Genomic DNA, 24,843 nt, shown 5'->3' on the forward strand with positions numbered 1-24,843 from the left:
TTTTCCTGCAAATGATTTTTACCCATTGGATAGATAATGAATGGTTGTGATATAAAGTTGGAGTGGCCCACTGGATTGTTTTTATTTAAGCATGAATTTAAATCTGAAAAAATGCAATGAGCTTAAATATCGTTTTAGTAAAGGGTGGTTTGGGGTAGTCTTAAAAAAATTGTTTTTTTTTTCTTCCCATAAACGGTTTAGAGACAATTTGATGTAATTTTTTTATTTACAACCGGTGCATTTACCCGGCGTTATCCGGGTTAGACATATAATCTATACTATATATATACTATATATAAAGAAAATTACCCCTTTCAGCACACTTTTGGGTTGGACTTTTCTTTCCAAAAATACCCTTAATTTTTAATTTAAATTTTAAATATAAATAACACATGTAACAAATAGATAATACTTAATAAATTTAATTTAAGGAGAAAACTTACGCACAATTCCTTATGAACTGTTCTTACTGTTAGCCAATTATAAAATAACATGTGGATTACTAATCCATGTCACTAATCATCCTCGTTAACCCTCTTTTACCTCCGTTAACCACAGATCAAACTCACAAAAAACTAGCACAAAACAAAAACTCATGTTACTTTTTTATCAGCCGATTTTATGTTGTACATCAGTGTTGTTCCCCTCAATATAACCGACAAAGATTGCCAAGTATTTTCATATCCCTTCCACAAAAAACAATATTTCCATATTATTTTATTACTTCCACAAAAAACAGTATTTCCATATTATTTTATTATTTTATTAATATAAGTTACTCTTCCTCAGTCTTTGATCAATTGTAACAAATATGAGCAAAAAATCATGGTAAAGATTGGACTTTCAATCCTCTAAAAAAATATTAGTAACAAACATGAGCAAAAAAATAATGTTAAAGATTGGACTTTAAATCCTCTAAAAGAAGATTAGTAACAAACATGAGCAAAAAATAATGTTAAAGATTGGACTTTAAATCCTCTAAAAAAAGATTTGTAACAAACGTGAACAAAAAATATTGTTAAAGACTGGACTTTAAACCCTCTAAAAAAAATATTAGTAACAAACGTGACCAAAAAATAATGTTAAGGATTGGACTTTAAATCCTCTAAAAAAAGATTAGTAACAAACAATCCTCTAAAAAAAGATTAGTAACAAACGTGAGCAAAAAATAATAATGTTAAAGATTGGACTTTAAATACTCTAAAAAAAGATTAGTAACAAATGTGAGCAAAAAATAATGTCAAAGATTGCACTTTAAATCTTCTGATAAAAAGATTAGTAACAAACGTGACCAAAAAATAATGTTAAAGATTGGACTTTAAATCCTCTAAAAAAAGATTAGGACTCAAAATATTTTAGAAAAAGATTTGTTAGCACTATATTAAATATTAATAAGTAGGGTTCTCAGAGTTAATAGTTCGTTCCCGCATTGTTTAGTTTTTCTAAACCTCTCTTAACCCTTTGCATCATAATTCAGAATTAACCTGTTTAGTTTTCTTCTTTTTCTTTCATGTTACAACTAATCAAAGTCGATTAATTTTATGGATTATATATCTAACTTTGCTGGTTTATAAGCGATTATGATTCAAATTGTTTACGATTAATTTTAAGAATTATTTGACTTTGCTAATTTATAATTGCTTATACAAACCATGATTATCTTTTACTAGTTGAATAAAAAGGAAATTAAATTTTAGAAAGGTTTAAAGTTTAAAAACTTGTAAATAAAAAAAAGGTTTTGCTAACGATTGTTCTAAGAGCACTTTTTAAGGATTTCCAATTAAGAAATTTTTCATTAAAAAAGTTCTATAATTCAATTTATGATGCATATTAAATGCACGAGTTTTCATAAAAACTTACTATCTAAAGTCCTTAAAAAGTGTTAAGACACTCGTTACTAGTTTCTTAAAAAATAAGAATTTAGATTATAAAAATTGAGATTATATCTTTTAAAAAATAAGAATTTAGATTATATTTTTGTGATATATTGTTGATGTCATTGAAATAGATAATCATGGTTAGTTTTATTTGTTATTATTTGAAAGAAAAAAGCATTTACATTTTTAATTTTAATCAATATTAAAATTTCATAAAAAAAACATTGTTCATAATTTTTAAACGGCAGCGCAGTAAAAAGAGCAGAAAGACAGACACGTGAGTGTCCGTATTTTCGCTAGTAGTATATAATAGATTTAACTGCTGTTGTTGCTGTTACTATATTATTATCAGGGATGATAATGGATGTCCTCTGATATACATAGTAGTTAGCTTTCTCTATTTGATAAAAATGATATTTATGTCGTTCTCACATTCGTATGAATATCCGCTAGACAAGTATTAGTGGATATCAAGGTATTTACAAATATTTGCAAATATCAACTTGTAAAATATTTTTTTATATACAAAAAATGCAGTTATAAAACAATTTAAATTATGTAAAATTTATTCTTTAAATTTTATTAGTGATAATTGTGGCACTAATGATCATTTTACAACTTTTTTTTTTTATATATAAATGAAAGAAGTGCAGGAAGCACTCTTTCAAGATAATAATATAGATCAAAAGAAAAGAGTACAAAAAAGAAAAGGGGGACTAGGCCAAGGACCTCTTCAAAAAGAAACAAATCTAAAGTTGGGCATTCCTAACCTATTCCTAATGTACTCCCCTCTTAAAGAGACTGGGACAGAAGGAAACCACGTTAAATCAAAAGAGGACAAGGATAAACCTATGTCTGCTAAACCATTTGCACAACTATTCTATATGAAATTTGAACAATGTCTCTTGAAGTTACAAAGTCAATCCCTTATCACTGAGTTGACATCTCTTACACTTATTCCTTCTATTTTGATAAGACAAAAATATGATACCACAATCCATAAACATTCACTTTGACAACAAATTATTAATCAACCAAAAACTAATAATTAGGAATACCATTTATATTTTATTTTATGATGAGAAGATTTTTATTTAAGTAATATGACAATTTTATAACGGATACGGGTTTATGCGAGTACGAATACTTAAAAAATGTTTATTTTATTCTATATGTGTTAATAATTTTACTAAATCCAATTAATTTCATCCGCTTGTGCATCTATTAATTTATATGTATTTAAAATATGGTTTATTTTATTCTATTCGTGTGTACCTATTAAGATATTTGTCCCCTACCGGTCTGTGATGAATTTTATTTGCTAATATAATGTATACAAAAAATTTCATTCAAATAAATTGTAACACCCATATTTGAAATTATCTAGAATAATCAAATGAGCGTTATAGGATGATATTGGATACATTAATTATACAATACAGAAACGACTTTAAGTCGAAAGTTAAGATACAAAGATTCCGAGTCATATGTTACATTATTACACACCAAAGTTTTTGCTTTGTAATACTAGTTACGAAGTCTAACAACATAACTTAAATAATATAACATATGCATCCTTAATTCGACTCCTCTTGATTTCCGCAAACTCGATCAATCCAAAGCTTTTTCCTTACCTTTTCTTTGAGCAACTTGTGAACCTGAACAAATAAGGAGTTGGATGAGACATACTGCCTCAATGAGTTCTATCTAGTCTAGGCTAGTGATAACCTTGGGGGAAAACTTATGGTCATCACGTGTCTAAATTACAACCTGCCGGTTGATTATACGTGTGTGGATTCTCTTATCTAGACGGTAGTGCATGCTATTCGTCATAGATTCTTACGATCCTACTAAAGGTCTTGCTGCTATAAACATGTCATGGCGATCAAGGGAAAAGTCTAAAATCGCTATATCAAGATACGCACTAAGTATCAAGAACTATCTTCATGACACATTTCTAAGTCGGACGACTAAGTAAAACCTAACTCGTCATCAACATACTTTCTTTACTTGATTCTAAACTTGTACATATTAAATCATATCTTAATTCATTCACAAGCATAATACATGTCCATATATTAGGTTAGAAGTTAGCGTTGAACAATCAAGAATAACCGAATACATTTTACGGATTAGTTCCGAGTGGAGTAACCCCGGAAGTTCATCCCTTACTACCGGTAAAATGCCTAGCAAGGCGTACCGGACTCCCTTAGTGAACGTGCGGGTCCCTTACGGCTTACCCCATTCCCCTTGGAGAACCTTTTGTACCCAACCTTGGAAGGTATACAAAAGACACGACACCTTTACTTTCTTAATGGTCTTGACCATATATGATTCTTGTCTTAGCTTACTTGCTTATATCTCTTGTGATTAAAATATAAAACCGTCACTTCTTAGCATAAACAATTCTATGCAAAACTATCTAGCTTCTCGACAAACTATGTCGAGTCTCTATGTTCATTCCCATTCTTAAAAAATATACTTCGCTACCCGATTATGAATCTTTAACTTCTCTCGTATGCCTTGCTTTATTATACCAATTAAATACTTGCTTCACGCTTAAGAAATCATTTTAAAACCTATGCCTTGGAGTCTTGATTTGAGGGGTTATTGTTAAAAGATCGCTTAAAGAAAACCGCTCGCGAAACGCCCGAACCACCCATGACGAGCAAAACAATGAGGTTCCCCCACTGTCTGCTCGCCATGGCGAGTAAAGTTGTGTGGGAGGCGAGCTCCTACTCGCCACTGCTAGTTGGGGGCGAGCAAATCTCCAATTCTGAAGGTCTAGCTCGCCTTGCGAGCTCTCTGCTCGCCGTGGCGAGTTATGACAGTCCAGGACTGTCAAAAATGGTGTTTTTCACTCAAAAACCTCAAATCCAAGCACCCCAAAGCTTATGATGACTCTAGTGATCATTTGGAACCTGAAAAACAGTCATTAAGCAAGTATTCACTAGTATAATGGTACAAGACATAAAAAGGGGTAACTTTCTTTATGAATAAACCCTAGAAATATATGTAGTTTTCTTGCAAGCTTATCACACATGTTCCCATGGTTGGAACTAACTAAGAACTCACCTTTGATGTTTTGAAAATAGACTCACAAGCTCAAGCTCTTGAAGACAAAGTCCTAATGGCAAAACCCTAGTTGGGAGAGAAGTGTGTTGGAGAAGCTTGCTTCCAATTCTTTACCAACACCCTTAGCAAAACCTTGCTTAGTTCTAACTTATGGAAGATTGAGTGAAGATTGGATGATTTTGTGTGAAGATTTTGAGTAGAGGGAAGTAGAGGAAAGAAAATTCTTAGAGAGAAGGGAGAGCAAAAGTTGCAACCCTAGAGAGAGAGTGGAAAGAAAGTTATGAAGTTTTGTGGTCCTTAACCACATAAAATAGCTTCTCCACGTGAAAAGTCTAAAACGCCCCTTAACTCACTCGTTGGCTTTTTACCGCTCCAATTAATACATCAGTCTTTAAAAGCGGGATGTTACATAAATGCACACACAATTTTAATTATCCTTAATTATATGTCTAACCCGGATAACGTCGGGTAAATACACTAGTTATAAATATTTTTTTTTTTTTTACATAAAATTGTCTCTAAACCGTTTATGGGAAAAAACAATTTTTTTGAGACTATCCCCAAACCACCCTTTACTAAAACGATATTTAAGTTCATTGCATTTTTTCAGATTTATATCCATGCTTAAATAAAAACAATCCGGTGGGCCACTCCAAGTTTATATCACAACCATTCATTATCTATCCAATGGGTAAAAATCATTTGCAGGAAGAAAAAGAAAAAAAAAGAAATTAGTCTCGCACCGTACGTGACCCATGAAGGGCTTGCACGGGAGACAGAGGCATTTGGGTAGGTTAGTTTAACTTCTTAAAAAAATAACAATTGAGTGAGGGTTCCCAAACTTCTCCCATAGAACGATGAATGCAAGTTTTTTTATTTTTTTTAAGAAAGGTACAATTGTTTTTGAGTTGCTAGCTACACTGACAAATGCATAAATAAAGGAAGAAATCTATAAGGATAAAAATTGTGAAAATAAGTTGGTTTATAATTGGTCAGCTTAGTAAATTATAATGTATGAACAGAGTATTTATAATGTGTTTATTGCCTATCAGCCAAACGACGTAAACTACATTGCTTAACCTCCATTCAACTAATTTCTACGGATGTTGCATGATAACTCTCTTGATAGTTAGATCGTTGCGCCCCACGTTCGACATCAATCTCCTCTCCCAAGCACGATCCATTGACAAGGCTCGTTTGGTGTCGAGAGTAGGGATCGTGGCTTTGCCATGTCATTTTCCAGTCCCAATATGTTTTGACTCAGTTATAGGGTTCTCTTCAAAGTCGACTGATTCAAAATAACTTATAATTAGTAAATTTTAAATTTTAATGAAAAAATCAGGTATGTCTAATATGGACCTCTGAAAAATGGTTAAAAAGCGTAGACCTATACCATTTTTTTATAGACTAGATATAAGATTCACTCTTAATATAATTTATCATTTGATTTGATCGTCTTATTTTTATTTGAAAATAGTTGTTACTTAACATAACTTATTCTTTCTCCCTTAACTTTTTCTACGTGTTGAAATAAAAATTAAGGACTACATATTCTCAGTATTCAAGTTGTTTCTTGTCTTGAGATCTAGACTAGATAGAATGAGAAGGGACAATTACCAATGTAATCTCGTTGAGAACGCGGCTATTAGAGAACCTTCCATAAGATTTATCAAAAAGTGATTTTATAAAGAGCCTTATATGATGGTGAGGTAAAGTAATTTCATGTATCAACGTGTTAATCTCCAAATACAAAGAGTTTTACAAAATCGTCGTATGTCTCGTATGAATGATGATCTCTTAGTCGGGTCCCTTATGCATAGGCGGTTTCACCGTCCAGCAATCCCGGACAATTGCCCGAGTTCAATTGACATTTTCTTTATATATGGTACAACCTAATAGCCCATTAACACACATTAAAAAAGAAAAATTAGGCAAAATCTGAAAATTCTCACACGCAAAGAGGTATCAGAAAGAGCATTTATCTCCTAATTTTATTTAGCACACTATTAGCAGGTTCATCTCTTTTATTTTGAAAGGTTAATTGTTTAAATTGACCATGTAATATACACTATGTCTGAAAAATGACCATGTAAAATAAAAAACATATATTCTAGCATTGTAATTCGAGTTTCTTCTTATTTTTGACCCTATAATATACGCGTAGTATAAAAATGTGACCTAGAGGTTGAATTTTTTCTTGATTTTTCCATACATGTTTAGCACGTTAAAATATAGCTTTACACAAAAAATTAAAATTTTTCGACCAGGGACAAATTAATTATGAATTTTTATTCCCCATAATTATGAATTTCTCAAACAATTTATAATTAATTTGTATCTCGCTTAAAAACTACAAAATTTCATTGTGAAGGATCTTATCATGTTCTAGTCATACCTACAAAATTAGGGAACTAAATTTGACCTGTGAATACGCTTACTCCGAACAAAATTTCAATTTTGCACGTTTTGGTTGAAAAATCAAAATAAATTGAAACGACTTCGAAATGCTATGAAACTTTACAGATCCTTTTTATGTATTTTTATAGATGTCTCTGCAAATAATGAGCTCAAAATTATCGGTTGAGATTTCCGTTGTTTTGTTTTTTGAGTTTTTGACACTTTAAAAATTCATAATTAATTTGTCGTTTGTCGAAATTTTTTAATTTTTTGTGTAAAGCCGTATTTTAACGTTCTTAACACGCCATATTTTACGATAAATTTTTTGTCCAGGCGCTATCAAATTTCTGGCTTCGCCACTGCCCTTCAAAGATGATATTTGAATTTGCATTAATTTGATTGCATGTAAAAAACCCAGTAAAATCATGGCTAAATCATGATATTTATGGCCCATTTTCTTAAGAACATTTAAAGAAAATATTTTGGTATTTAGTTATGCACTACTAAGTGTATAGTATGGATCTTTCAAAAAAAAAAAGTGTATAGTATTTTTTTTTTTTTTTGTTGCTGAATAGAATAGAATATATAGTATAGTATTAGGCGTGTATTGGGGTGATTCACATGCATGTAGAATGAGTATAAATACTACTCTAAAATTATCTAGAAATGATATTTTGACAACCACTTTTTGACAACTTTTGGACAACTTTATCTCTCATACTCACATGATGTTGTTATCCTCTTTCTTCCTTTTTCTCTCTCCATTGTTTTTGACCAATAAGAAGTGAGAAAAACAAGGTTGTCAACAAAGTTGTCATCAAATGGATGTCAAAATATCATTACTCAAAATTATCATGTCCGTATCACCGTATGTATAGTCAATGATAACGTATACGTTACAGTTAATTTAGTGTGTAGGAAATATGCATCATAAGCGCTGACATGATGATGCACTGAAAATACACTTCTAACATTAATCAGCTGGGGTCGAGTTGTCCAGGTCTTAGAGAGACAAAGAAGGTAATTTCGTGCTTGCAAAAACTCTCTGGTACTGCTCTCTTTGTGATGTCAAAGTGGATGAAGCGATGAGTTTGTATACGATACTTGACTGGGTGTAAACCTTAAGTTAGATAATGTTGATTTTGTGTTAGACTCTAACAAGGTTGACGATTATTTCAGAAACAAGTATAGGAAGACAGTGAATTTGGTTGCATAATGTAGCGGTTGTTTCAAAATAATTTTCAAAACTCTCTTTTTTCGAAGAAATTTTCAAAACTCTCTTGCCAACTTCAATCGAACACAAGTTAATGGGATCGCTGATAAACTAGCAAATATAAGTCTCGTGTAATGCTAGCTAGCTCCCACCTCTATATTGATGTACCATCACATATATGATCCATGATTGATAATGCAATGAATTGTGTTTGTTTCCTTAAAAAAGATAGAAACATGTATAAATTGATCGTTCAATATTTGAGAAAGCAATGCGTCAAATAGAGTATTATTAATACTTTAAGGATACACATGAATGAATATGTGCAATCAAGGTACAAACGATTAGATGAACGGTTGGATAATTGGTTGATAGGCTAAATAACCATATGAAAAACATCTAAGTAAATGCATCTTAATTTTGTCCATTTTTTATCAATGAGAAAAAATTGAAAAAACAACATAAACTAAAATTTTACTTGCGACGACCAAGAAAATCAACCAAAAATAAACCAAAATAGAGTCGGTCATCCCAAGACGAACTTGATTCTGCACGGTAATTGCATTACGCTACCAACCGTCTGATAAAAAATGAATGGTTGAAATCGAAATTATGTGAAACCTGCATAAATCTGAAATGTTAGATTGTTTTTTTGGGACCGTTACAATAGACAATCCGGATCCAGCCTAAGAAGGCATACATCCCAAAACCCTTAAGTCATAGTTCGAGCTAGAGTTGACGAACAAGTAATTAAATTTGATAAGAGAATATGTGATTGGAAAATAATAATTATGTTTTTCAATAAGATGCATAATACTAGCATGAAGATTACAAATCCATAACTATCAAAAGTTCTTATCGATAATTAAGTTGACGGAGAGAAGATTGCAACAGTGTGTAGACAGCATGCCAACCATTTTGAGAAGGGTGAACATTGTCCCAAAAGAATGAAACTTCTGGTTTCTCACATACACTATATTTCTTTTCTCCATTATCATCCTCTTTTCCACAAGTATTTGTCAAACCATCTCCCTCACAACATGATTTCAATGGATTCATCAGGGTTGAGTTTTCTGTACAAAGGAGAACAAAAAATAGAAGTTTGCAATACAATCAGATGTTCAAACTGCAAACATATATATTTCTTAGTATTACAACAACTATACATCTTCAAAATTAAGGATGAAAATAATGTATTGCTCGAGAAAGCATATAAAGCTAATATGTTATCTATGAGGATTAGTATAATGCACTTTTAATTTTGATACACCACTAATGTAAAAGGTTTACAGAATATATCAACAAATAGCTATATTTCATATGTGTGACTTTGGAAATAGTTATCGTTAAAGTCAAATAATTTTGTACGAATCGACTGTTGAGATTAAACTTCACATTAACAGTTTATGTATTTTTACATTAGTGGCAATCAAATTGGATAATATATTATTTATAATAATATTTGATCATGCTTTATTTATCTCTCGATCCCAACGGTTATGTCACTTGGGAACATAACTGTTAAACCCAAAAGAGAATATAGTGGTTAATTGGTAAAAAGATCAAAAGGACATACCATCATGCTTTTTCTGCATAGTTTTAATCGTAGAGAGGAAAGCGTTGTAGAGGTCTAGTGTCACATAAACTGCTTTTCTAACTTGTTGGTTAAGTTGTAGCACAGTTTGGAGTAGTTCTTTGTTGTGATCTTCTGAGACCAAATTTAAAAGGTCAACGCAACTAAGATGGAAAGTTACCAAAGTTATCTGAGGTAAACACCCAATTGGTTCCAATAATCCAATTGCTACTTTATTTATTCCCAATTTGTGGATGCGTTGAACATTTATGGATAGTTGATTGATAAGGCTTGTAGTGAAGGATTTTATTTCCTACCAAATGAAATACAAAAAACAAATATATTAGTAGAAAAAGTTGAGATATCAATAAGAAAATTGAAACCAAAAAAATATAAAATTTTCTCTAATTTTGTCTCATACCAACATTTCGAGGGAAATTGGACTCGAATGTTTTAAACGAAGATTTTAGGTTTGTGCTTTGCTGAGAGAAAAAATATGGTTGCAAATGAGAGACCACATTGAAGATGGTTACGTGGGTTCTTTGACAAAGATTATTCATTAACAAAAACCAAAAAATATTTCGCACAAATGATATAGTCACAACAAAAAATCTTTCCTACTTATTATAAATGTGAAGAAAATAATATAAACACTTACCGTAATGCTTCTATTGTTTACTAAAAAGGCAGTGTAATCGTTGCCAGAATTGACGACAAGAGCAACAGAGGATTGGAGGTCTTGTTTGGTATAGACATTTTGTTGGATTAGCTTCTCAAATGAGTCAATTTGAACAGTCATGTTTGGCCCATTGGTCAATGTTTTGAAAACACCTGTTCCTCCATAAGCAAAGTTGATTCCATATTGTAGAGTTGAGGAATTTCTCAATGCATATGGTGTAGGGGTTTCAATTTTCAGAAAGGAAGCTGCATGTAATAACAACACACACATGCATGAGCAAGAACCAAACGAGGTTAAATGAATGAATGAATCAAACCAAAAGGTAAAAACAGTAATACAAACTAGTAAGCCTATTATGCCCTGTTTTGAAGTCCAATTTGTACATTTACTCTCTTGGCATTCTTTTTTCACTTATCAAAAGGTCTATTTCTTGCTTGTTAATTTAAACACCATGTTGGTGTGGGGTTCCACTTGTGTAACATTGGGTGTTTTATGTTATATAACGTTGCCCAATCAGGGTGTGCCGCGTGGTACACCTTTTTTTAAAAAAAAAAAGGCTAAAATATGCTTTTGATCCCTGCAAATATGGCTCATTTGGGTTTTGGTCCCTGTAAAAAAAAACTTTTGAAATCAGTCCCTGTAAAATTTTTTGTTTTTTAAAATAGTCCCTGGACCCACTTTCTTGCTTATTTGGCAGGTTTTTGCTTAGGTGTCACTTGATGACTGTACCAACTTGTACATGTGGAATTTAAAAGGAATTAAATAAATATTAAATAAATTAATAAATCTGAAAAATGTTTTTATATTAATTTCTTTTATTTGGCTTTCTTCTTCTCACGTGATGCACACACCTCTTCTTTCTTCTTTCTTCTTCCTCATCTTCATTTTATCAAGTTCATCTTCTCATTCAAAGCCATAAACAATGAAACCCAAAAATTCTTCTCTTATCCTCTTGTTGTTTTGATAAAATAAAAAATGAAGCTCATAAATTGTAGCAAACCCAATATTAACATCAACCTCTTCCCCTTTTATTCATAGCCCAACAACAGCAAATTACAACACTTGAAGAACAACATGGAAACAATAACTTGAAATCCTATCCAGCCACCGTCGCAACAACCTCTTCCCTCATACTACCCCATCCACCGTCGCAACAACCGCCGCAACTACCTTATCTCAGCCGTCGTCCTCCTCTTCCTCGCCGCCGCAATCTTCTTCCTCTACCCATCCGATCCAGAACTTCACCTAGCTCGAATTCAGCTCAACCATATCTCAATCAAAGCAAATCCTAAACCAATTCTCGACCCATCCTTCTCCCTAAAACTCAAAGTTTGTAACAGAGATTTTTTTTCAGTTTCGTACGATTCGCTTGATGTTAGCCTCGGGTACCGTGGTCGGGAGATCGGGACTGTTTCGTCGGTTGATGGTGGGAAGATTAGAGCTCGTGGGTCGGATCTGAGATGCATCTGTGTCCATTTGATTGGATTGGATTTGGATGAAGCTACATATGAGTTTAAGAGAAGCTGCGCTGCATATATGTTTGCTGGGTTTCAAAGTTTTCTTCCCCTTTTTTATTTTAATGATTTTAAAACAAACAAAATCTATTATAAAAATAAATAAAAACATTTTTTATTTATTAATTTATTTTTTATTTATTTAAATCAAATTAAATGCCACGTGTACAGTTTATATACAGTCAGCAAGTGACACCTAAGCAAAAACCTGCCAAATAAGCAAGAAAGTGGGCCCAGGGACTATTTTAAAAAACAAAAAATTTTGCAGGGACTGATTTCAAAAGTTTTTTTTTACAGGGACCAAAACCCAAATGAGCCATATTTGCAGGGACCAAAAGCATATTTTAGCCAAAAAAAAATTATTCAATTAAAGCTATGGAAAGAAAACCGTGAGAGTAGAAACAGAGAAAACCCATTCATCTTCTCCTTCTCCCCTTACGACATCATAACTCACCACCCACCATCAATTATCCTTCGCTAACATCTCTGCTGTCACCTCCCTCCGCCGCCGTCCTCCTCTCCGCCATCGACCACCTTTCCTCTTCTCTTTCTCCCCTGCAACCATCTCTTTTTCAAATTTGATGAATTTGATTTGGAATGGATTTTGAGATTCATTGAGGAAAATCAATTAAAGCTGATTCAGGGTTGTTATTGTTGAGATCAGTAGACTAATAGTAATAACAACACTTTCAGTTGTCTCTTAAGAGGTGGGTTGATTTGGGATTTTTTGAATTGTGACAAAAATAGTGTAAAAAGGGTTACAATGATGTTGCAGAGAATTGCTAATATTAGCATTTCTCAAAAGAACAATAGCAATACGGGAATTAGCATCATTACATTGAAGAATAATCATTATCAGTAAAACTGGATGAACTTAATTGCATCAAACATGCTTAAGGGGATAAATATAATTATTCGATTTTCCTCCCTATTCTAATGGAGTTTTGTACGTTCTTTTGGGAAGAAAGGTTAAGACATATGCTTGATTTGGTTCTTTAAGATCTTTGACTCTTAAAACTCAGATTGTTGATAAGCTAGCTTTCTTCGAAGATGAATGTTCTTTTGCCTCTAAGCTAGATTGTTGCTATCCTTCTTGTTGTTGCTAGCTTTCTTCCAAGATCTATGTTAATGACAGATAAAACTCAAACATAACAGCAGGCGGCGAAGGATAATTGATGTAACTAACCATCTTAAGTTTAAGCGAGATATCCCCTTCCAATGATGTTTTTCTTACCACCAGACTCAAATTTGAGACATTGTTTAAGATATTTGAGTCTAGTTCGGTAACGTTGATCTTATTTTGTGGCATTTATAGATCAAATAAGATCACTTTTACAAAAATATATTATTTATTCTAATTTATTTGATTTTCTTATTCTATCATATGCTTAATTTGTTTGAATCAAATTTTTTTTGTTTTAATTAGTCTTCGATTTTTTTACACGAGAAAAATTACAGCTTACTGCTTATAATTGATAATCAAAATCGTAATAAAACATGTACTCACCCCAGCAACGTTTGAAAATATGGACTTATAATATGTCACACTCACATGATACTAGTAACTTTTAATTACATTTTATGAAGAATGAACTTATTCTTTCTTTAAAAAAAAATGAAGAATGAACTTATGTAAGAGTTCTCAAAACAGACCGGTTCGACCCACAACTGCTTTGTGGGTTGAGTCCCCTATTTTTTTTTAGAAAATTTTAAACTGGTTGAAAAATGAAATTAAAAAATCGAAGCTAAAGTACAATAAAAAACATCTATGATATTTTATGAAGAAAAAAAAATGGAATTTTGTAAATATGCATAGATCGGTTATATGCTCAATTGGAGAGTAATTGACTTCAACTTGTGGGTTTCCATCCATGATTTGATTCAATGTGAGCCATGCTTTTTACATTTCAACCCATTGAGTTATATTGTTTTTAAAAAAATATATATATTAATTGCGAGATAATATTAAAATAAAGCTCTCTCAAAAAAATAAAATAAAGTTCCTCTAAAAGAAGTATAAAGGGTACTAAAATTAGGGGTGTTGGGTGTTTAAAACTGAAACAATCCATTAGAAAAACTGCAAATCGAACCAATTCAAATTAAAAATCGCAAAAATCACATTTGGTTCGGATGTATTTAGATCATTTTTTCACTCAACCACATGGTTTGGTTTATATTGATGGAAACATTGTAGAATAAAAATGAATGGTAAGTTGGATCACATTTGAAACATTGTTGGGAATAAATTGTTTTTAATTTGATTAATGTTGGAAACAAAAATTTGATTAATGTTGGAAACAAAAAAAATTGTATTGCCTTGCAAAAAACCGCAAGAACCATCCCAAAAATCGCATTGGTTTTGTTTGATTTGGTTTGGTTTTTTATTTTAAAATCTAATTGAACCCAAACAAACCGTATGTTTTTTATCTTGCACTTTGAGTGACTTTTAACCTCAAAACCGCACCGCAACACCCCTAACTAAAACAGGCAAACTCTAACAAAATAGTAGGATTAAGAAGTGACGAGATTAAACCCAGCCTAACTAGATCAAAAGTCGAACCGAAGAATAATACATCCAAAATAATCCCTCAAACCTGACAATGAAAATTGCTTTTTCCATTTCAAACAAAGCTAAGAAACACCATGAAATGACAAGTTTAACTCCAACGACAGTTACTGCAGCTGAATTTTAACAGATGGTAGTTAACTATCAATGAAATTTGAAGTTAAACTTGTTATTTCATGATGTTTTTTACTTTGTGTAAAGTGGGAAAAGCGATTTTCCCAAACAATAGCAGCATTGAGTTGCTTTGAATTGGCTCGCATGACACTTGTAAGTCAAACATAAAACAAATTGACACTTGTAAGTGGGAAAATTCAACCAAATAGCAGCAATTTTCCATTTTGATGAATGTAACCTTTACATTTCTATTGTAACTCAAACTTTTATTTTTTTTTAGAGGATTATAAGTCAAACTTAAAACAATGAGTTAAATTGTACTCTAAAATTAATTTATTGAGATTTGAGGCACTATTAACGAAAATCTTCTTTGAAAGTTAAGTTAATTAGACCGATCACGTTTTGTACTCATTGATTCCCTAGTAAAATATAAAAACGGGATCTTGTAAAAATAAAAAACAAGATTACAAAATAAACAAATGAGGCTACGTTTGAAAATGTTCTACATGCAATCAATCAAATATGTCACTACTATGACGTGATTTGATTGAATACATTGAATACATGTGTAAAAAATAAAGGTTAGATTGTATTGAATACGTGTGTTAAGAAGAAGGGTTGGATAGTTCAACTTTTTCAAACTAAGACGAAAGATTCAGTCTGCTATGACGTGATTTATTAAATACATGTGTAAAAAAGAAGGGTTTATAGATAGTTCAAATTGTTCAAATTTAGACCGAAAAATTCAGTACGATTAATCTAATCATTCACTACTAATATTTGTCATTAAAGAAACATGTGAGAAAAAAAATTACATGTGAAAAAAAAAATCTCATTTAGTTATTTGACCAACTCTACTCATAATGTGACACAAAGATAAAAAAGAACGAGTAAAATTAATTTATGCTCTTTGATACTAACCACCATATGCTATAAAATTGGAATGATCTAACAGTATAATTTAGTATTCAATAGAGAGAGAAGATAGTTACCAATGTAATCGGTAAGAACGCGACCATCACTGAATCTTCCAGCAGGTTTACCAGGAAATGTGATTCCATAAGGTGGCTTGTACGATGGTGAGTCCACAAAATTGCCTGTGTCAGCATATGAGTCTCCAAATACAAACAATTTTACAAAGTTTTTGTCATACACGCCATATGATTTCTTAGTCCCTTCGACCACTTCTGTAACATTTGCATTAATTTGTGTCACACAATAGAAAACCAATAAAAATGAATAAACAAAAAAATATGAACAAACAAAAGACATTTAATTGAATTATGATGTTGGCTCTTAATGATTTAATACCTGATAAAATGAAAAGAAGAAGAAGCAAAGGGAGAAGCATGATTATGAGTTGCTTTGCCATTGATGATAGAGATTGGTGATATCAAAGTGTATTATTCTCCCCTATTCTATTTATAAGCAACAAATGCTTGAATATTCCCTAAAAAAAAATGCTTGAATATATTCCCTAAAAAAAAACGGTTGAATATATGATCTGCTCAAGAAGGGTCACAAAGTTCACCAAATATGGATGAATGATTATGTAATTTCTATTCTGAAACTTTTGTATTGACTATCAATAAATATTGACAGACCCATCTCTTTAATGTTGATGAAAACTAAATAGCGTCATGCCTTTGATCAAAACAAAAAAAAAAACTTCATTCCCATTTCTTTAATATTGGAGTGTTTTTTTTTTTTTTTTTTATCTTCTCCTTGAATTAGATTTTACATCAACAATTTTCATTGGTTATGGAGAAAATGAAAATGAGATCAATTTGTATAAATTTCATCAAAATAAGTAAAACCAAATTTTAAAAAAAGATAAACTCAATAAATATTATAAGAGTGTTTTTTAAACAACTTGAATAAATGGATCAAAAGTTTGTCTTTTTTTATATTTAGAATAAAAAAAAGTAAAATAAATACAAGAGTCGCCGCACCGACCTCTCAAAATAAAATAAAAACCAAAAACAAACTCAACTAATATGAACAATCATCTTAATTGAAAAAACAGAAACTACAAGCCCAAAGACTCACACAACTATGAAAATTACTTTTCTCCGTTTCAAAATTGTTCATTCATTTGATCTAGCATGAGTTAACATACGCTCGTCATTTTTTAGCGATAGTTAACTCATGCTGGCATTTTTAAGATCGGTTGACCCGACTTAAAAAATAATTGAACTGATCTAACTTCTGCTGAGTCAAGGGAATGAGCAATTTTAAAAGGGAGAAAAGCAATTTTCCACAACTATAATGTCAATCAAACATTGAATTTTGTTAGCATAATAATTAACATTGCATTGAGAGAGAAAAAAGTATTGCATTCAAAATTGAAATGTTTGCATGTTTAGGGTTTTTTTAATTAGTCACTCGTTATATAACAGAGTTAGTTGCACAGATGTCTTGATGCATCAAAGAGAAGATATATAATTAAACATTTGTCATATCGTGCTAACATGTGCCCCGAGGCACGTAGTTAAGAAAATAAAAAGTAGAAATTTTTTATTAAAAATAACAACTTTTTTACTTTCATAAAGGTGAACATTCCACTTTCACTTTTTCCTAATGCAAATTTTTTAATTTAGTTTCCTTAACTAATACCCCAGAACATTAGTTATCATTTCCCATAAATAAAATATTGTGAAAGATTGTTGAATTAATTCATTTCATGCAATATTTTTCATTTATCTTAAATAATTAATATTTTTTAATGGAATGCCATTTTTTTTTTGGAGGTTGAATGGAATATCTTAATACCTGATACTTTCTTAATAACCAATTATAAGTAAAATTATTCAATTACATGATTATTAGTTATTCACGTTTTCTCTTATTGATCTCGTAAAGATACAGAAGATAAGAACTAGTAGAAAACTACCATCAACCAATGAATAGAAGCTATGCTCCTCCCTCAAAAATAAGAAAACTACTATCAATAATGGTTAGCCCAGTCGATAAATAGGTAGACTCATGCCATAAAAAGAGTGAGTTCAACTCCCGTTACCATAATGATAACCTCTGGTAGATAAAAGATTTGTAAGTAGCTTTGTAAGTATTCGCCAAACCTTGAGTCTGCCCTAACCCTAATTATTTCATTTTTATTCCGTGTTCATGTTAAAAATAGCACAACATTCAGTGCAATTTGTTGAGTAAGATGGTAAAGTTAAAATAAATAAAAAAACATAGTTGAGAGAGTCGAATACGCCAAATGGGGACAGAATACCAGGTTAAACCATATGCGAAAATACCAAAGTTAACCAAGGACCAAAAGTTACCCTGGAGTCGAATTTGGATGAATTTGAAATTATCTTTTTTTTTTTTTTTAAATTTTATCTCATCTCCAAGTGTGCTTTCAAGCTTGCCAGAACTTCATTTCTGTCAGAGATACATCCAATCATCCATGACAAAAACATTGGATCATAGATAAAAAGCATATCAGTTTTAGAGAAACATCAACAAAGACAAGGCTAGCAGACCTAGTCTAACACCCAAGTGACCCAATAACACAACTTATTATGATACGGTAACAGGTGCTTTCATTTCACCGTCGCTCTAGCACTCATGGATGTATGATAATTTGTGCTTCTCTGCTTCCTGTAAGATGAATATACATCATCATACTGACTCACCTCATTTGGATCGGCTGTGGCCCCAAGTCCTAACCTTCCCGAGCCACTTGCCCCCGGCTTGCGATCTACACTTCCATCGGCGTAGGTCCCTGTCTCTGGATCAATCTGCTGCAAGTGTGGGGGTGGAGGTATGCAAGCACCTCCCTTTCGTACTTGAGATTCTCTCTCATATTCTCCATCGTATTCATCGTCTTCGTCTCTTGATTCAGAATTCATAGGACCCTCAGAAGGATTTACCTCTCCAATTTCTTTAAAAAACTTGGACACTCTTTGAAGAATTTCTGATGGTGGTACAGTTGACGGTGGTATCATAGTTGGGATATCCAAAGGGCTCATAGGAGAATAAGGGACCCCGCTACCAATCTGCATCTTTCTAACCATTCCAGGAATGAGGCCAGGTGGAAACAGTGGATATGGAGGTAATTGTTCGCCTGTGCCAGATGATGGAGGTTGATTGGTTGGTTGAACAGAAGATGGTATACCCATGGACCCTGGAAAGGCACTAGGAGGAGCAGAATTTGTAAGAAATTGCTGAGCTGCAATAGATTGCCCCAGAATTTTATCGGGGCGGTCTTGATCCAAGACAATTGTACCAGAGCTCATCCTATCAGCTTGCCACTGCTGGACAATATGGTTTGGAGTCTGCAGTATTCCTGCAAATGGGAGAGAGATTATAATTTCTAAAAAATCAAATAATATAACCCACAAAACAATCAATATCTAGTAAATCACTGTTAAAAAAAAAACGTAAATCACACCAAGCGCACTAAACTAAGTTGTCATTTAAAAAAATTATTGGTCGGATTAGATGGTAATATGGTATACTTATATGAAAATGTCATCCTGGGGGCCACGGTTAGTAATCATTTACTCGCAACATTCTGCCTTGTGCCTTGTCATTCATTATAAAACAATGATTTGTGAATAGAAGAAAAGAAAAGAAAAGAAAACACAAAATAGCAAAGTAGCTTGCCCTGTTTCATGGATAAATTTACAACATATGACACAGCAGAAGTTACTCAAGCCTTGCCCCGGTGTTGAAAGCTGAAAGAAATCATGCGACATCAATGAAACATTTTTTTTAAAAGACGGTCATTTCACAAGTTACAATAATTACGGCTATGGAGTATTTCCAAACAAATTATTGCCCCACATCTTGGAAATCATTCAGTTATTACAGAAGTAATTCACTAACTTTTGCATGCCATGATGCATTAACATTAAACAGAAGCTTACCTGCACCTGAATCTGCTGAAGCAGAAGATAAGTCCTTTTGTGTTGCAGGAAAAGAATTTGTCTGCGGCCCACTAAACATCTCAACCTTGAGTGAAGATATAGTCTCTTGATCATATACCTCTTTAGAAGCCCAGAACTCCACCATTTGCTGCAATCTTTTCCTATATTCCTCATTGCTTTGTGGATTATGATAAATTCTTGCAAGCATAGAGCCTAACACAGGTTTAAACGCAAGGGCCTCATTGTCAAGGTCGTGAGTGCTTGCCCTTCGATTTAAGCTGCAAATTAGTAACACAAAGGTCAAGGACGTTGAAAAGCAGAAACATGCATGTTAGCAACAATCTCAAGAAGACTATAAATAAGCAGAGCAAAATAAGCTTGAGGTGAATGATCTAGCCAAGGCAAAACTTGCAAAAAAAAAGTGCAATTTAAGAAAAAAAATTCAAACCTTTGACCTGAAAAGTATAAACAATCAAGGCACCAAAATCACAAGCCTTTGAGCAAGAAAGTAGAAACAATTAACAAACATCCCAAACAAAATCCACCCCATCTGTTTGCCTATTTTAAATTTTCAGTTGAGATTCAAGCTTAGGATGGAAATAGCATATTTTTAAAAAAGATGAAGCAAATGAGACTCGGGGAAGAAAAAGCTGTGCGCTATATGCACTTGTGCGGTAAGGATACACGGGCAGTTGCAAGTTGCAACTCCTACTAGACAGGACTCTTATCACATTCCTCCTGCCGTGAAACTAACCCAACAATCAGGCAAAAAACGCAGACAGGGGGATAAACCATAAACTCATACCAACAAGCTTATTTTGACAACAAAATAGAATCACAAAAAATACAGTGAGAAAGTGATCTATACTTTCTGTTGATTAGAAGCACAATTCTAAGAGTATATCATATATTAATCAATCAAACTATGTTTCAGATATGAGCAAAAGACTAGTTCACTGAAATGATAAGCAATGCTACCTGTCAAAAAGAATGTCGTTTGCAAGGTATATTATATGTAACTGTCTCTCAACATCATCAAATGCAAATACCCTATCTCTAAGAGTCTCTGCTAGAGCTGGTGCAAATGGTGCTCTCTGCATGAACCAGAGTTTAGCCCCTTTAATGGATTCCTTTGTACCATTCAAATTGTTAAGAACATTACTCAGTTCCATTGCAACATCAGATGGAAGTGGTCCGGGGAGCCCTTTGAAAGACTTGGATGACTGATCATACTCAGGTCGACCATGAAGCCCAAAAGACTGATGATGTTGATGGTGGTGTTGTTGATCATAGAATTGTTGGAACGGAGGCGGGACTAGCATTGAAGGCGAAGATCCAATTCCGATCGGATTCATTGGAGGACCACTAGGAGATGGGCTCATCATAGGATTAGGAGAAGGATGGATCATTGACATGGAAGATGACGGAAATGGTTGGTTGAATGGACCACCTTGGGGTCGACTTGATAACCAAAGCTTAAAACGGTAATAAGCATTGCCCTCCCCACCAAAGAGAAAACTATAAGAAGGATTATCTCGTTGCTTTTCACAAATCATGGCTTCAAATTCAGGGCCATTTTTCACCGCATACTCAACAAGTTTGTCAATTCTCTTTTGAAGTTCGGGATCAGAAGGAGGAGCGACTGGGGGTGGAGCAGAATCAAAAAATGGTGATGGAGCAAGATGGGGAGGATAATGAGAAGGGAATGCAGGAGGTGCTTGATGCTGCTGCTGGAGAAGAAGATGAGGTGGAGGAGGGCCTTGATGGTGCAGCTGATGTTGCATTGCATGATGAAAAGGGAACTGCTGCATAGAGGGATGTGCAGCACCGGGACCAGGGGGTATAAAAGGTGGACCATGCATCGCAGAAGGAAACTGCTGATGTTGGGGATGAAATCCAAACTGCTGCTGTTGTTGCATATTAGCAGCCGGTCGCTGTTGCTGAGCATACGCCATAGCAGACGCAGCAGCATAATCATGATTTGGACGTTCCATGAGTCTCTTAACGATATATGGCTAGAATAAGCCTCGTCTACTCTCTATGATGATAAGTATCTTAATGTACCTACAAACAACAAAAGGCAAAAAAATCATTCATTTCTGTTATCTTAAACAGATCACAATCCAATTAAATAATTTCAACCTGACATGAAAATCATATTCTGGTAAAGATAAGAAATTTTTTAAAAAAGACTGAAAGTTAATTAAAGTTTTTAACATAAACATTTTTCATAAACAAATTTAGCCCAATTTACTTCCTCGTGTTAAATTAACAGCAATTGACCAACTACTAACTCTCAACTCTCAATAATTCAACAGAAGGTATAATCAGTTTTCCGTTAAGGTGTGGATGTTGAGAATTGCAGCGCGCACAATTGCAGAATCCGGCAAGGAGTAAAGCAAAGCTCTGCTGCGACGCAATTCTATAATTGTGGCCGCAAATCTGGGAAAGAAAAATCGAATTTTTCCTAAGCATCCCAACATTCACTTCAAAACTACTACTTTGTGTGTACTATTGTTGGTGAAAATTAGAGTCTAAAATACTAAACCTAATGTTGAGACTATTATTATATAAATGTGGTTCAACAAAATTAAAAAAAAAAACCTTAGAACTGAGAAAATCAAAAAGTAAATACAAATAAAACTTAGAAATAATAATCAAACAAGAAAAGTATAGATGTAGTGAACAGAAGAAATTGCCGCAACAAGAAATCACGAATTGGAAGAGAAAAATAGAGATTGAGATCGATACCGTGAGAAAGAGGATCGATCGAGAGAGAGATGAGAGAGTGCGCGCGTTGTGAAAATGAAAATAGGGTTCTATTCTATCCAAAAATGTAATTTTGAAATTAAAGTCAGAATAAAATTGTTAGGGACTGTTTTAAGGGCTTTTTAATCTAGGGAGTCCCCTTCCCCTTCAAAATTCAACTCCAAATAAAATAAAATACTATTTCACCTGAATAGTTGAGTATATTTGGATGAAAAAATATTTTGAGGTAATTTAATTTTTTAAGAAAATTCAAATCTAATTTAAAATGATAGAAATGTGTGAAGTATTTTTACAAGTTAAATTTAGAGTGTGTATTTGTATCAACAAAAAAAAAAAGAGTAAATTACACTCCCCTCCCCTCAAAGATGCTTGAATTACACTGCCCTCCCCTCTTATGTTAAAATATACAATCCCCTCCCTTGAAAAGTAAAATTTATACTCCCCTCCCCTATAAGATGCTTGAATTACATCCCCCTCCCTTAATAATGAAATATGGACTACACTTTAATCTATTTTAACATAAATAAATATTTTTATAATATATATTAATTTTGAATCACCATTTAAAAAATATAAATTCGTTTCTTTATAATCTAAATGTCAATGACAATTAAATTTAAATCTTTTGTTATTAATTTTATAATTTAGAGTATAAAATTCATTTTTAAATAACCATACTTAATCGACTTTAGTAATTTTTTAAATATTTTAATTTTATTTTGGGTTGTTTCATATTTTATAATAGGGTTTAAAACTATATGTTAATGAAATTGTGAATAAAAAATAGAGAAAGATATGTATTCAAAATTTGATTATATTAAAATGAACCTGCAATACTATTTTTCTTTGAAGTGTGTTAGATTATTTTTTTCTAGATTATTAGAAATAAAAAAAACTATTGAGGGACTAAAGCGTAGATGTTAACTTAAGAGGGGAGGGAAATGTAATTCAAGCTTCTCTCAAGGGAGGGGAGTGAATTATTTTCTAATATGTTTTGAATAAGAGGGGAGGGTAGTGTATATTTTAACATAAGAGGGGAAGGGAGTGTAATTCAAGCATCTTTGAGGGGAGGGGATTGTAATTTACTCAAAAAAAATTGGTATTTGGGACAGAGAGAGTATTTTGGTTTGGAAAGAATAATAAAAAAATCCCATCGTTGTCATTTTTTGGACTACTTTTATAAATTTTAATTTTTTTAGGCCGATTTGAAAATTGGAAATTAGGGGCCAATTTTCAATTAAAAAAAATATGGGTCAATTTGAAAATTTTGAAAAAAAAAATGGGGACCAACTTGCAAAATTTAATAATAAAAATTATAAGAATGAAGAAATTTGATATTCTTAACTTTTCAATTTTAGGATCCAATTTTGAAATTCTTAGTAAAAAATACTTGGTTTTCACTTTCTTTATGAAATTGATTAACCATAAATGAACTATAAAATTGGACCTAATGAGACTTTTAGGAGATTTGGATCCTACAAGTTGAGTATGTTTTCGAGTTTTCTAAAAATCTCGAAAGCCTTTCCCTTTAAATCCAACTCACAAATAAGTGTCGGGGATTCATTCAATCACAATAGTAAAAAAAAAAAAACATAAAATTACCATGACACCATCATTGCTAATTTCTACTGGTATTATTTGGATAATACTTGGGTGATATTGTAGTTGGTGACATTGGTAACATTACCAACCACAATGTTACAATTGTACAAAACAACAAAAGAGTATTGTGAAAGAAAAAGAAAAAAGCCACATGTGACATTGAGGTTGGCCAATGTCACCAATATCACCAATCACAATGTCACCAAAGTGCTACCCGTATTATTTGGCTTATCGTCTAACATTTGAGGAATCACAAGAGCTTTCAAACATGTTTACTAATACAGTAGTGAAATTGTATTACAACTATTTTAACCTAACGTCACCTATATCAAAGCTAATCACATCCAAAAATAATAAACTAAGACAAAATAGAGTTTCTAGAGAAAGCATATGTTTCACTCCAAGATACTAATGGTAACATGTAATAGCTGCATTTGCAAAAATGTACACACAAAAACAATGGAGTCAGTTTTGAAAATATGTAACACTACAAAATCGAGAAGAACACATAAAATATCAAGTAAACATTGTATCATATCAAATCACACTTGACAGAAATCATCAACATAATTCATCACATCAAA

At 32.5% G+C, this 24,843-nt stretch overlaps 2 protein-coding genes across 3 annotated transcripts; both read right to left on the reverse strand.

Annotated features, from left to right (window-relative positions):
• Positions 1 to 9,172: 9,172 nt before the first annotated feature.
• LOC146957906 (GDSL esterase/lipase At5g03610-like) lies at positions 9,173 to 16,663 on the reverse strand. The gene is made up of 5 exons (XM_085739584.1): positions 16,320 to 16,663; positions 16,001 to 16,195; positions 10,794 to 11,059; positions 10,139 to 10,448; positions 9,173 to 9,635 (listed from the first exon to the last, which is right to left on the reverse strand). Exons 1-5 carry the CDS (start codon positions 16,378 to 16,380, stop codon positions 9,418 to 9,420), a joined length of 1,050 nt encoding a protein of 349 aa, XP_085595710.1. The 5' UTR covers positions 16,381 to 16,663; the 3' UTR covers positions 9,173 to 9,417.
• A 1,707-nt stretch (positions 16,664 to 18,370) lies between these two features.
• Positions 18,371 to 22,746, reverse strand: LOC146957907 (SWAP (Suppressor-of-White-APricot)/surp RNA-binding domain-containing protein). Of its 2 annotated transcripts, none has more exons than XM_085739586.1 (4): positions 22,640 to 22,746; positions 20,867 to 21,952; positions 19,895 to 20,166; positions 18,371 to 19,305 (listed from the first exon to the last, which is right to left on the reverse strand). In XM_085739586.1, exons 2-4 carry the CDS (start codon positions 21,880 to 21,882, stop codon positions 18,560 to 18,562), a joined length of 2,034 nt encoding a protein of 677 aa, XP_085595712.1. In that variant the 5' UTR covers positions 21,883 to 21,952; positions 22,640 to 22,746; the 3' UTR covers positions 18,371 to 18,559. The 2 variants fall into 2 exon arrangements, with proteins under 2 accessions (XP_085595712.1, XP_085595711.1); XM_085739585.1 differs by having other exon boundaries at positions 19,889 to 20,166.
• Positions 22,747 to 24,843: the final 2,097 nt, after the last annotated feature.

This window comes from Medicago sativa, chromosome 1, assembly GCF_051527215.1.
Source record: "Medicago sativa cultivar Bolivia chromosome 1, Bolivia_mono, whole genome shotgun sequence".
In the NCBI taxonomy this organism is placed as follows: Eukaryota; Viridiplantae; Streptophyta; class Magnoliopsida; order Fabales; family Fabaceae; genus Medicago; species Medicago sativa.

Excerpts from the sequence above, each read along its gene's own strand:
- LOC146957907 (XM_085739585.1), bottom strand. The coding sequence starts at position 21,882 with ATGGAACGTCCAAATCATGATTATGCTGCTGCGTCTGCTATGGCGTAT. Across the intron at positions 20,167-20,866 it reads AACGACATTCTTTTTGACAG|CTTAAATCGAAGGGCAAGCA; the intron begins GTAGCATTGCTT and ends ACTAATTTGCAG. Across the intron at positions 19,306-19,888 it reads TTCAGCAGATTCAGGTGCAG|GAATACTGCAGACTCCAAAC; the intron begins GTAAGCTTCTGT and ends TCCCATTTGCAG.
- LOC146957906 (XM_085739584.1), bottom strand. The coding sequence starts at position 16,380 with ATGGCAAAGCAACTCATAATCATGCTTCTCCCTTTGCTTCTTCTTCTT. Across the intron at positions 16,196-16,319 it reads TCTTCTTTTCATTTTATCAG|AAGTGGTCGAAGGGACTAAG; the intron begins GTATTAAATCAT and ends CAAATGTTACAG. Across the intron at positions 9,636-10,138 it reads TATGCAGAAAAAGCATGATG|AAAACTCAACCCTGATGAAT; the intron begins GTATGTCCTTTT and ends TCCTTTGTACAG.